General features: G+C 48.9%; 1 protein-coding gene across 1 annotated transcript; it reads left to right on the top strand.

The window, feature by feature from the left end:
- Window positions 1–6,403: 6,403 nt before the first annotated feature.
- NXNL1 (nucleoredoxin like 1) lies at window positions 6,404–12,341 on the top strand. The gene is made up of 2 exons (XM_064737856.1): window positions 6,404–6,732; window positions 12,047–12,341. The coding sequence occupies exons 1-2, from the start codon at window positions 6,404–6,406 to the stop codon at window positions 12,339–12,341; spliced, it is 624 nt and encodes a 207-aa protein (XP_064593926.1).
- Window positions 12,342–13,153: the final 812 nt, after the last annotated feature.

The raw sequence follows: 13,153 nt of genomic DNA, 5'->3' as shown, positions 1-13,153 counted from the left end.
TGCCGCCGCTCCCGCCCCGCCGCCACGGCCTCAGGAGAGGCCACGCCCAAAACAGGCGTGGTTCGGAGCAACGGCGCATTTCTATTGGTTGGCAGCGCGGCTGGGGGCAGATGATTGGGTGAAGCGAGAGGAGGGGAAAAGAGGGCCGGGCTAGAATGGAAGATGGGGCGGGGTTATGCAAATATGGGGCGGGGTTAACTGAGCCATGCGCTGTTGGCGCCCCCTAGCGGGGCAGGGGGGGCGGGAACCCTGCGGGTTTGGGGGGACCCCCTCTCAAAATCGGGACCCCCAAAATCAAGACCTCTCCAGATCTGTGGACCCCCCAAAATCGGGACCCCACCGCCCTGGAACCCCCAAAATGAGGAGAGCTCCAGGTTTGGGGACCTTCCCAAACCGGGACACCCTAAAATCGGGACCTCTCCAGGTTTGGGACCCCAAAACTGCGACCTTACAGCTCCGGGACCCCCAAAATCAGGACCCCCAAATCAGGGCCTCACAGCCCTGGAACCTTCCCTCCGAACTGGGAGCTCTTCAGGCCTAGGACCCCCCCAAAATGGGGACCCCAGAGCCCTGCGACCCCTCCCCAAAACCGGGACCCCCTCCCTGAACCCCCTGTGACCTTGGGGACCCCCTAAAACGGGGACCCCCTCCCCAAAACTTAAAACCCCACAACCTCGAGACAAAACCGTGACCTTGGAGACCCCAAAACTGGGACCACAAAGCTTCGGGACCCCTCCCCAAAACCGGGACCCCACAAAACACAAAACCCCAGAACCCCGGGACCCTCTCCCCAAAACCAAAACCGGGACCCCTCCCCAAGGCCGGGACCCCTCCCCAAAACCGGGACCCCACAAAACACAAAACCCCAGAACCCCGGGACCCTCTCCCCAAAACCAAAACCGGGACCCCTCCCCAAGGCCGGGACCCCAAAACCGAGACCCCCTCCCCAAAACCCCACAACCAATCCCGCCCCCCCCCAGGGCCTCAGGGACCCCTCCCCCACCGTCCCGCCCCTCCCCCACCGCGCCGTTAATCGGATTTGCCCCAATCCCAAATCCCAAATCCCAAATCCGAGACCGGAAGCGACCCCGGGTGGCTCCACCCTTTAAAAAATCCTTTATTTTTAGGGGGGGTTCCTCCATTTTTTTTTTGGGATTTCCATCCCATTTTTTTTTTGGGATTTCCATCCCAATTTTTTGGGATTTCCATCCAATTTTTGGGTGGTTTCACCCAATTTTTAGGGGTTTCCATCCAATTTTTTGGGGGGTTTCTATCCCATTTTTGGGATTTCCATCCATTTTTGGGGGGTTTCCATCAACTTTTTAGGGTTTTCACCCAATTTTTTGGGGTTTCCATCCCAATTTCGGGGTTTTCACCCAATTTTTTGGGGTTTTCACCCAATTTTTTGGGGGTTCCATCCCAATTTTTTGGGTTTTCACCCAATTTTTTGAGGTTTCCATCCCAATTTTTTGGGGGGATCTCCATCCCATTTTTAGGGTTTTCACCCAATTTTTTTGGGGTTTACATCAATTTTTTGGTGTTTCCATCCATTTTTGGGGGGTTCCCATTAGGTTTTGGGGGTTTCCATCCATTTTTTTGGGATTTCCATCCCAATTTTTGAGGAGTTTTTGCCCCTTTTTATGGGGCTTCCCATCCATTTTTGGGGTTTTCATCCAATTTTTTTGGGGTTTCCATCCCGTTTTTGAGGGGTTCCCATTAATTTTTGGGGTTCCCATCCCAATTTTTGGGGTTTCCATCCATTTTTTGGGGTTTCCATCCATTTTGGGGGGCTTTTCCCCCCTTTTTTGAGGGCTTTCCATCCATTTTTGGGAGATTTTCATCCCATTTTTTGGGGTTTAATCCCATTTTTTGGGGGTATTCATCCCATTTTTTTGGGATTTCCATTCATTTTTTTGGGGGGTTTCAATCCTATTTTTTGGGATAAATCCCCCATTTTTCGGGATAAAATCTCCATTTTTGGGATAATTCCCCAACTTTTTGGGATAAATCCCCCATTTTTTGGAATAAACCTCCCATTTTTGGGATTAAAAACTCACCATTTTTGGGTTAAACCCCCCCCCAATTTTTTAGGATAAATTCCCCATTTTTTTTTGAATAAAATCCCCAATTTTTTAGGATAAAATCCCCATTTTTTGGGGATAAATTCCCCAATTTTTTTGGATAAATTCCCCATTTTTTAGGATAAAATCCCCATTTTTTGGGGATAAAATCCCCATTTTTTTGGGATAAATTCCCCATTTTTTTGGGATAAAATTCCCCATTTTTTAGGATAAATCCCCATTTTTTTGGAATAAATCCCCAATTTTTTAGGATAAATTCCCCAATTTTTTGGGATAAATTCCCCATTTTTTTAGGATACAATTCCCAATTTTTTAGGATAAATTCCCCATTTTTTTTGGATAAAATCCCCATTTTTTGGGGATAAAATCCCCATTTTTTTAGGATAAATTCCCCATTTTTTTGGGATAAATCCTCATTTTTTTGGGATAAAATCCCCATTTTTGGGATAAAATCCCCATTTTTTTGGGGATCAAATCCCCCTTTTTCGGGATAAATTCCCATTTTTTGGGATAAAATCTCCATTTTTGGGATAATTCCCCAACTTTTTGGGATAAATCCCCGACTTTTTGGAATAAACCTCCCATTTTTGGGATAAAAACTCACCACTTTTGGGTTAAACCCCCCCAATTTTTTAGGATAAATTCCCCATTTTTTGGGATAAAATCCCCAATTTTTTGGGATAAAATCCCCAATTTTTTAGGATAAAATCCCCATTTTTTGGGGGATAAAATCCCCCTTTTTCGGGATAAATTCCCATTTTTTTGGATAAATTCCCCAATTTTTTAGGATAACTTCCCCAATTTTTTAGGATAAATTCCCCATTTTTGGGGGATAAAATCCCCATTTTTTTGGGGATAAATTCCCCATTTTTTGGGATAAATTCCCCATTTTTTTTATAAAATCCCCATTTTTTTGGGATAAAATCCCCATTTTTTAGGATAAATTCTCCATTTTTTTAGGATAAAATCCCCATTTTTTTGGGATAAAATCCCCATTTTTTGGGATAATATCCCCAATTTTTTAGGATAAAATCCCCATTTTTTGGGGATAAATTCCCATTTTTTTGGGATAAATTCCCCATTTTTTTGGGATAAATTCCCCATTTTTTTGGGATAAAATCCCCATTTTTTTGGGATAAAATCCCCATTTTTTTAGGATAAAATCCCCAATTTTTTAGGATAAATTCCCCATTTTTTTGGGATAAAATCTCCATTTTTTTAGGATAATAATCCCCATTTTTTGGTATAAAATCCCCATTTTTTGGGGATAAAATCTCCATTTTTTTGGGATAAAATTTCATTTTTTCGGGATAAAATCCCCATTTTTTGGGATAAAATCCCCAATTTTTTAGGATAAAATCCCCATTTTTTAGGATAAATTCCCCATTTTTTTAGGATAAATTCCCCATTTTTTTTGGGATAAAATCCCCATTTTTTTGGATAAAATTCCCAATTTTTTAGGATAAAATCCCCATTTTTTAGGATAATAATCCCCATTTTTTAGGATAAATTCCCCATTTTTTGGGATAAAATCCCCATTTTTTTGGGATAAATTCCCCATTTTTTTGGGATAAATTCCCCATTTTTTTGGGATAAAATCCCCATTTTTGGGGGATAAATTCCCCATTTTTTTGGAATAAATTCCCCAATTTTTTAGGATAAATTCCCCATTTTTGGCCCCCCCATGGCCCTGGGGCCCCTCCCCCAGCCCCTCCCGCCCCTCCCCCTCCCCCGCCGTTAATTAACCCGTTAATGAATCCCTTCATTAATCCGCTCGCAGTTAATCCCAGCTCAGCAGGGAGCCGGGAGGGAGCTGCGGCTCCTTTTGGCCGCGATTTTTTGGGAAAAAATTCCCATTTTTCCATCCTTTTTCCTCCAACGGGGCCATTTTTTTTCCGTGATAAATCCCCATTTTTTAGGGAAAAAAATCTCAATTTTTTTAGAGGAAAAATCTCCATTTTTTAGGGAAAAAAATCTCATTTTTTAAGGATAAAATGTCAATTTTTTAGGGATAAATCCTCATTTTTAGGGAAAAAAAAAATCTCATTTTTTTAAGGAAAAAAATCTCCGGGATTTCTTAGGGTTTAAACCCCTCTTTTTTTAAGGATAAACTCCTATTTTTTCGGAATCCCCATTTTTTAGGGATAAACCCCCCCGCCCCATTTTTAGCGCTAAAAATTCATTTTTTACTTCCTTAATTGTTATTTTTTATTATTTTAAATTATTTTGATTGTATTATTTTATTATATTTATTTATTTTATTGTATTTATTATTATTTATTATTTATTATTTTATTATTTTATTATAATTTTATTATTGTTGTTATTATTGCTAGTATTATTATATTATTTTATTATTATATGTTATTATAATTTTATTATTATCGCTATTATTACCACTATTAGTCTTACTAGAATTATTGCTATTATTGTTTTTTATAATTTTATTATTTTTAGATTATCTAAATGTTAATTATTATTACTGTTAGTATTACTATTACTATTTTTTTACATTTTTATTATTTCAAATAATTGATTGTTTTCATTATTACTACTACTATTATCTTTAAATGTTTATTCTTTTAAAATTATTGTATTTTTATTATTACTATTATTATTTTTAAAAATTTTGTCATTTTCAATTATTGTGATTCTGTTTTTATTACTCTTAGTATTAACATTTTAATTTTACAAATTTTTAAATTACTGGTTTTTAATTATTACTGCTATTATTACTGCTATTATTATTTTAAAATATTATTTTAAATAATTGATTTTTATTATTATTGTTATTATTACTACTACTCTTCTTACTCGTACTCTTATTATTTTTAGAATTTTTATTATTTTAAATTATTGCGATTTTTATTACTATTACTACTACTATTTTATTACTACTACTATCACTATTATTATTATCCTTTAAATGTTTTTTGAAATAATTTTTTAAATTCCTATTATTCCTATTATAATTTTTATTATTAATTATTATTATTAATTACCCCGATGGCGTGGTCGCTGTTCTCGGGGCGGGAGCCTGGACAATCTTTACCTCTAAACCCTCATTTTTTCCAGCAATAAATTCCCATTTTTTCGGGAATAAACCCCCGGTTTTTTCACCTCTAAACCCCCCAGCTTTCCCTCTAAAAATCCCATTTTTACCTTGAAAAAAATCCCGTTTTCAGCCCTAAAAAAAATTTTTTTTTTTTGTGACAACCCCCCCATTTTCCGCCATTATTATTTTTATTTTTATTTTTATTTTTATTTTTATTTTTATTTTTATTTTGAAATTATAATTATTAATTACCCTCCCCCTGGGCATGGCGTGGTCGCTGTTCCCGGGGTGGGCGCTGCTTTACCTCTAAACTCTCATCTTTCCCTTTAAAAATCCCATTTTTACCTCTAAAAACCCCATTTTTTAGCGGCTACACCCCATTTTCCTCCTCATTACCATTACTATTATTACTAATTATTTTTTAATAATATTATTAATTTTTCCCGCCGTTATTTCCATGGCGTGGGCGCTGTTCTCGGGGCGGGCTCCTGGATAATCTTTACCCTTAAACCCCTGATTTTTTTCAGCGACAAACTCCCTCATTTTTACCTTGAAAAATCCCATTTTTAGCTCTAAAACTCCCATTTTTTTTAGCGACAACCCTCCATTTTTCTCCCCAAAACCCCCATTATTTTTTGCCCCAAACCCCAATTATTTTTCTTTCCCAAGTCCCCGTTTTTACCTTGAAAAATCCCATTTTTTTACCTCTAAAAACCCCATTTTTACCTTGAAAAATCCCATTTTTAGCCCTAAAAAACCCCATTTTTTTAGTGACAACCCCCCATTTTTTCTCCCCATTACCATTACTATTATTACTAATTTTTTTTTAATAATATTATTAATTTTCCCCGCCGTTATTTCCATGGCGTGGTCGCTGTTCTCGGGGCGGGCGCCTGGACAATCTTTACCTCTAAACCCCTGATTTTTTTCAGTGACAAACTCCCTCATTTTTACCTTGAAAAATCCCATTTTTAGCTCTAAAACCCCCATTTTTTTTAGCGACAACCCTCCATTTTTCTCCCCGAAACCCCCATTATTTTTTGCCCAAACCCCAATTATTTTTCTTTCCCAAGTCCCCGTTTTTACCTTGAAAAAAATCCCATTTTTTACCTTGAAAAATCCCATTTTTACCTTGAAAAATCCCATTTTTAGCCCTTAAAAACCCCATTTTTTTTAGTGACAACCCCCATTTTTTCTCCTCATTACCATTACTATTATTACTAATTATTTTTAAATAATATTATTAATTTTCCCCGCCGTTATTTCCATGGCGTGGGCGCTGTTCTCGGGGCGGGCGCTGCTGTGGCGGCGCTCGGAGCGGCGCCTGGACACGGAGCGGGAGCTGCGCGCGGCGCTGGACAATCGGCTCGTGCTGCTCTTCTTCGGCGCCGCGCGCTGCCCGCGCTGCCGCGAGTTCGAGCCCCGCCTGCGCCGCTTCTGGAGCCGCCTCACCGACCCCGCGCACGTGGAGCGGCCCGAGCAGCTGCGCCTCGTGTACCTGGGGCAGGACGGGTGTGAGAGAGAGCACCGGGAGTACCTGAGGGCCATGCCCCGCACCTGGATGGCGCTGCCCTACCGGGACGCTGCATTCGGCAGGTGAGGGACAGGTGGGAAAAGCTTTGGCAGGTGAGGGACAGGTGGGGACACCTTTGGTAGGTGAGGGACAGGTGAGGGGCAGGTGGAATAGGTGAGATGGATGGACAGGTGGGACAGGTGGGAAAAGCTTTGGCAGGTGAGGGACAGGTGGGACAGGCAGGGACACCTTTGGTAGGTAAGGAAAGGGTGGGGACAGGTGAGCACAGCTTTGGTTGGTGAGGATAGGTGGGACAGGTGAGGGACAGGTGGGACAGACACAGGTGAGGGACAGGTGGGACAGGAGCAGCTGTGCCTGGTGTACCTGGGCCAGGACAGGTGTGAGAGAGAGCACCGGGAGTACCTGAGGGCCATGCCCCGCACCTGGATGGCGCTGCCCTACCGGGACGCTGCGTTCGGCAGGTGAGGGACAGGTGGGGGACACCTTTGGTAGGTGTGGGACAGGTGAGGGGCAGGTGGAATAGGTGAGATGGATGAATAGGACAGGTGGGACAGGTGGGAAAAGCTTTGGCAGGTGAGTGGACAGGCGGGCCAGGTGGGGACACCTTTGGTAGGTAAGGAAAGGGTGGGGACAGGTGGGGACAGCTTTGGTAGGTGAGGATAGGTGGGACAGGTGGGACAGTTGGGACAGACACAGGTGAGGGACAGGAGCAGCTGTGCCTGGTGTACCTGGGCCAGGACAGGTGTGAGCGGGAGCACCGGGAGTACCTGAGGGCCGTGCCCCGCACCTGGATGGCGCTGCCCTACCGGGACGCTGCGTTCGGCAGGTGAGGGACAGGTGGGATAGGTGAGGGGACACGTGTGGGGACAGGAGCACCGGGAGTACCTGAGGGCCATGCCCCGCACCTGGATGGCGCTGCCCTACCGGGACGCTGCATTCGGCAGGTGAGCACAGGTGGGACAGGTGAGGGGACACGTGTGGGGACAGGAGCACCGGGAGTACCTGAGGGCCATGCCCCGCACCTGGATGGCGCTGCCCTACCGGGACGCTGCATTCGGCAGGTGAGCACAGGTGGGGACACCTTTGGTAGGTGAGGGACAGGTGGGGATGGGTGGGAACATCTTTGGTAGGTGAGGGATAGGTGGGAAGGATGAAAGGAACAGGTGGGACAGGTGGGACAGGAGCAGCTGTGCCTGGTGTACCTGGGCCAGGACAGGTGTGAGCGGGAGCACCGGGAGTACCTGAGGGCCGTGCCCCGCACCTGGATGGCGCTGCCCTACCGGGACGCTGCATTCGGCAGGTGAGGGACAGGTGGGAACAGGTGGGACAGGTGAGGGACAGGTGGAATAGATGAGATGGATGAATAGGACAGGTGGGACAGGTGGGAACAGCTTTGGCAGGTGAGGGACAGGTGGGACAGGTAGGGACGCCTTTGGTAGGTAAGGAAAGGGTGGGGACAGGTGGGGACACCTTTGGTAGGTGAGGGACAAGTGGGACAGGTGAGGGACCGGTGGGGACACCTTTGGTAGGTACAGGCGCAGGTACAGGTGAGGGACAGGTGAGGGACAGGTGAGGGGCAGGTGAGGGACAGGTGAGGGACAGGTGGAATAGGTGAGATGGATGAATAGGACAGATGGGACAGGTGGGAAAAGCTTTGGCAGGTGAGTGGACAGGTGGGGACAACTTTGGCAGGTGAGGGACAAGTGGGAAGGATGAAAGGAACAGGTGGGGACAGGTGGGACAGACACAGGTGAGGGACACGTGTGGGGACAGGAGCAGCTGTGCCTGGTGTACCTGGGCCAGGACAGGTGTGAGCGGGAGCACCGGGAGTACCTGAGGGCCATGGCCCGCACCTGGATGGCGCTGCCCTACCGGGACGCTGCGTTCGGCAGGTGAGCACAGGTGGGACAGGTGAGGGACAGGTGGGACAGACACAGGTGAGGGACAGGCGGGGACACCTTTGGTAGGTGAGGGACAGGTGGGGATGGGTGGGACAGGTGAGGGACAGGTGGCGAGGATTAATGGAATACGTGGGGACAAGTGGGACAGGTGAGAACACCTTTGGCACGTGGGGACAGGCGGGGACACCTTTGGTAGGTGTGGGACAGGTGGGGATGGGTGGGGACACCTTTGGCAGGTGAGGGACAGGTGGGAAAGCTATGATAGGTAAGGAACAGGTGGGGACAGGAGGGGACACCTTTGGGAGGTGAGGGACAGGTGGGACAGGTGAGGGACACGTGTGGGCACAGGAGCAGCTGTGCCTGGTGTACCTGGGCCAGGACAGGTGTGAGCGGGAGCACAGAGAGTACCTGAGGGCCATGCCCCGCACCTGGATGGTGCTGCCCAACCGGCACGCTGCATTTGGCAGGTGAGGGACAGGTGGGGCAGGTAGGAATAGCTTTGGCAGGTGAGGGACAGGGGGGGACACCTTTGGTAGGTGAGGGACAGGTGGGGACAGGTGGGACAGGTGAGGGACAGGTGGGACAGGTGAGGGACAGGTGGCGAGGATGAATGGAATACGTGGGGACAAGTGGGACAGGTGGGGACACCTTTGGCAGGTGAGGGACAGGTGGGAAACCTATGATAGGTAAGGAACAGGTGGGGACAGAGGGGGACACCTTTGGCAGGTGAGGGACAAGTGGGGATGGGTGGAACAGGTGAGGGACAGGCGGCAAAGATGAATGGAATACGTGGGGACAGGTGGGGACATCTTTGGTAGGTGAGGGACAGGTGGGGACAGGTGGGGACAGGTGGGGACATCTTTGGTAGGTGAGGGACAGGTGGGGACAGGTGGGGACAGGTGGGGACATCTTTGGTAGGTGAGGGACAGGTGGGGATGGGTGGGACAGGTGGGGACATCTTTGGTAGGTGAGGGACAGGTGGGGATGGGTGGGACAGGTGGGGACATCTTTGGTAGGTGAGGGACAGGTGGGGACAGGTGGGACAGGTGGGGACACCTTTGGCAGGTGAGGGACAGGTGGGAAACCTATGATAGGTAAGGAACAGGTGGGGACAGGCCGGGACACCTTTGGTAGGTGAGGGACAGGTGGGGATGGGTGGGACAGGTGAGGGAGAGGTGGCAAGGATGAATGGAATACGTGGGGACAGGTGGGACAGGGGAGAACACCTTTGGTAGGTGAGGGACAGGCGGGGACACCTTTGGTAGGTGAGGGACAGGTGAGGGACAGGTGGGGATAGGTGGGAACACCTTTGGTAGGTGAGGGACAGGTGGGGACAGGTGGGGACAGGTGGGGACATCTTTGGTAGGTGAGGGACAGGTGGCGAGGATGAATGGAATATGTGGGGACAGGTGGGACAGGTGGGGACACCTTTGGCAGGTGAGGGACAGGTGGGAAACCTATGATAGGTAAGGAACAGGTGGGGACAGGTGGGGACACCTTTGGTAGGTGAGGGACAGGTGGGGACAGGTGGAACAGGTGAGGGACAGGTGGCGAGGATGAATGGAATACGTGGGGACAAGTGGGACAGGTGGGGACACCTTTGGTAGGTGAGGGACAGGCAGGGACATCTTTGGGAGGTGGGACAGACACAGGTGAGGGACAGGTGGGACAGGTGGGAGGATGCATGGAACAGGTGGGGCCAGGTGAGGACACTTTTGGTAGGTGAGGGACAGGTGGGGATGGGTGGGGACACCTTTGGTAGGTGAGGGACAGGTGGGGACAGGCGGGGACACCTTTGGGAGATGAGGGACAGGTGGGGACAGGTGGGACAAGTAAGGGACAGGCGGGACACTGCGGTCGGTGAGAACAGGTGGAGATGGGTGGGGACAGGTGGGGATGGTGCAGTCACCTCCAACAGGTGAGGGACAGGTGGAAACAGAGGGCAGGGGGGTGGAGGGTCCAGGTCCCACCTCCCATTCCCAAATCCCACTCTCAATCCTATTTTCCCCATTTCCCCCCCGCTTTTCCCATTTTCCCCCTCTTCTTCCCCATTCCCCAATTCCGTTTCCCCATTTTTCCCATTTTCCTAATTCCTCGGCATTTCCCATTTCCCACTCTTTCTCCCATTTCCCCAATCCCAAATCCCCCCATATTTCCCATTTTCCCCCCCATATTTCCCCCATTCCCCCTTTTCCCCATCATTTCCTCCTCATTTTCACCCCATTTTTGCCTCATTTTCCCCAATCCCCATATCCCCCCATATTTCCCATTTTTCTGAATTTTCCCCCATTTCCCCCAACCCTAAATCCCCCATTTTTGTCATTCCCCCCCTTTCTTCCCTCTTTTTTCCTTCCTTTCCCCCCTCTTTCCCCCATCATTTCCCCCCCTTTCCCCCCCATTTCCCCAATCCCAAATTCCCTCATATTTCTCATTTCCCCCCATATTTTCCCCCATTTCCCCCCATTTTCCCCCCAAATTTTACCCCATTTTTCCCTCTTTTGCCCCCCCAAATTTCCAATTTTTCTGTATTTTTCCCCCACAGGGAGCTGGCAGATCATTTTGGGGTGTCTCAGCTCCCGGCTGTGCTGGTTCCCCATTTCCCTGTGTCCCCATTTTCCCCATTTCCCCCTCTTTCCCCCATTTCCCCATTCCCAAATTCCCCCATATTTCCCATTCTTCTGAATTTCCCCATTTCTCCCCATTTTCCTCCTTTGCCCCCTTTTTTTCCTCCCATTTCCCGATAATTTCCCCCCACATTTCTTCCCCATTTTCCCCCCATTTCCCCCCATATTTTCTCCCTTTTCCCAACCCCCAAATTTACTAATATTTCCCATTTTCTGAATTTCCCCCATTTTTCAGAATTTTCCCCATTTCCCCAATCCCAAATTCCCCTGTATTTCCCCCCATTTTTCTGAATTTACCCCCATTTTCCCCCCATATTTTCCCCATTTTTCTCCAAATTTCCCCATTTTTCTGAGTTTTTCCCCCATTATTTCCCCTCAGGGAGCTGGCAGACCGTTTCGGGGTGTCGGATCTCCCGGCCGTGCTGGTCCTGGCTCCCAGCGGGGCCGTGCTGCTTCCCCATCCCCTGGTTCCCCATTTTTCCCCAAATTTCCCCATTTTTCTGAGTTTTCCCCCATTATTTCCCCTCAGGGAGCTGGCAGACCGTTTCGGGGTGTCGGATCTCCCCACCGTGCTGCTCCTGGCTCCCAGCGGGGCCGTGCTGGTTCCCCATCCCCTGGTTCCCCATTTACCCCATTTCCCCCTTTTTCCCCCATTTCCCCAATCCCAAATTCCCTATTTTTCCCATTTTTCTGTATGTTTTCCCCTCAGGGAGCTGGCTGACCGTTTCGGGGTGTCGGATCTCCCGGTCCTGGCTCCCAGTGGGGCCGTGCTGGTTCCCCATTCCCTGTTTCCCCATTTTTCCCCAAATTTCCCCATTTTTCTGAGTTTTTCCCCCATTATTCCCCCTCAGGGAGCTGGCAGACCGTTTCGGGGTGTCGGATCTCCCGGCCGTGGTGGTGCTGGCCCCCAGCGGTTCCGTGCTCGTCGCCGACGCCGTGCGGGAGATTCGGGATTCGGGCCCCTCGTGCTTCCAGGGCTGGCGCCAGGCGGCCGAGCTGCTGGACAGGAACTTCCAGGAGCCGCAGGAGCAGGAACGGGAGGGATCCGCGCCCTTCCGCAGCCTCACCGAGCCCCTGCGCCGCTGGAAGTACCGCACCGACCCCGAGGAGGAGGAGGAGGAGGAGGAGGAAGAGCAGCGGGAGTAGAGGCTGGGCCCTAAATCCTGGAAAAACGAGGAGGAACGGCAGCTCCAGTTCCAGCGTCTCCGTTGGAGGAACCCACCCAAAATCGCATCAGTTGCCCCAAAAATGGAGGAGGAGGAGGAGGAGGACGAGGAGGAAGAGCAGCGGGAGTAGAACCTTCCATTGCAGGAACCCAGTCAAAATCCTGGTAATTTTCCCTAAAATATGAGGGGAGAGGAAGAGGAACAAGAACAGGAAGAAGAGGAGGAGGAGGAGGAGGAGGAGGAGGAGGAGGAGGAGGAGGAAGAGGAGGAGGAGGAGGAGGAGGAAGAGGAGGAGTAGCAGATTCCAGGATGGATCCAACCAAGAATGGCCTCTCCATTGGAGGAACCCACCCAAAAGCCTGGAAAATTTCCCCTAAAAAAAGAGGGAAGAGGAAGAGGAGGAGGAAGAGGAGGATGAAGAGGCCCTGGGGTGGATCCAGCTGGGAATGGCAGCTCCAGGAGCCGCAGGAGCAGGAGCGGGAGGGATCTGTGCCCTTCCGCAGCCTCACCGAGCCCCTGCGCCGCTGGAAGTACCGCACCGACCCCGAGGAGGAGGAGGAGGAGGAGGAGGAGGAGGAGGAGGAGGAGGAGGAGGAGGAGGAGGAGGAAGAGGAAGAGGAGCAGCAGGGGTAGAGGTTGGATCCCAAATCCTGCTGAGTTTCATGGAAAAATGAGGAGGAAGAGGAGTAGCAGATTCCAAGATGGATCCAACCAGAATTGACCTCTCCATTGGAGGAATCCACCCAAAATCCCAGAAATTTTCCCCCGAAAACAGAGGCAAGAGGAAGAGGA

The sequence above is a fragment of the Zonotrichia leucophrys genome, unplaced genomic scaffold (assembly GCF_028769735.1).
Source record: "Zonotrichia leucophrys gambelii isolate GWCS_2022_RI unplaced genomic scaffold, RI_Zleu_2.0 Scaffold_118_139670, whole genome shotgun sequence".
NCBI classification, from domain to species: Eukaryota; Metazoa; Chordata; class Aves; order Passeriformes; family Passerellidae; genus Zonotrichia; species Zonotrichia leucophrys.
This window is presented reverse-complemented; position numbering and strand designations above follow the sequence as displayed.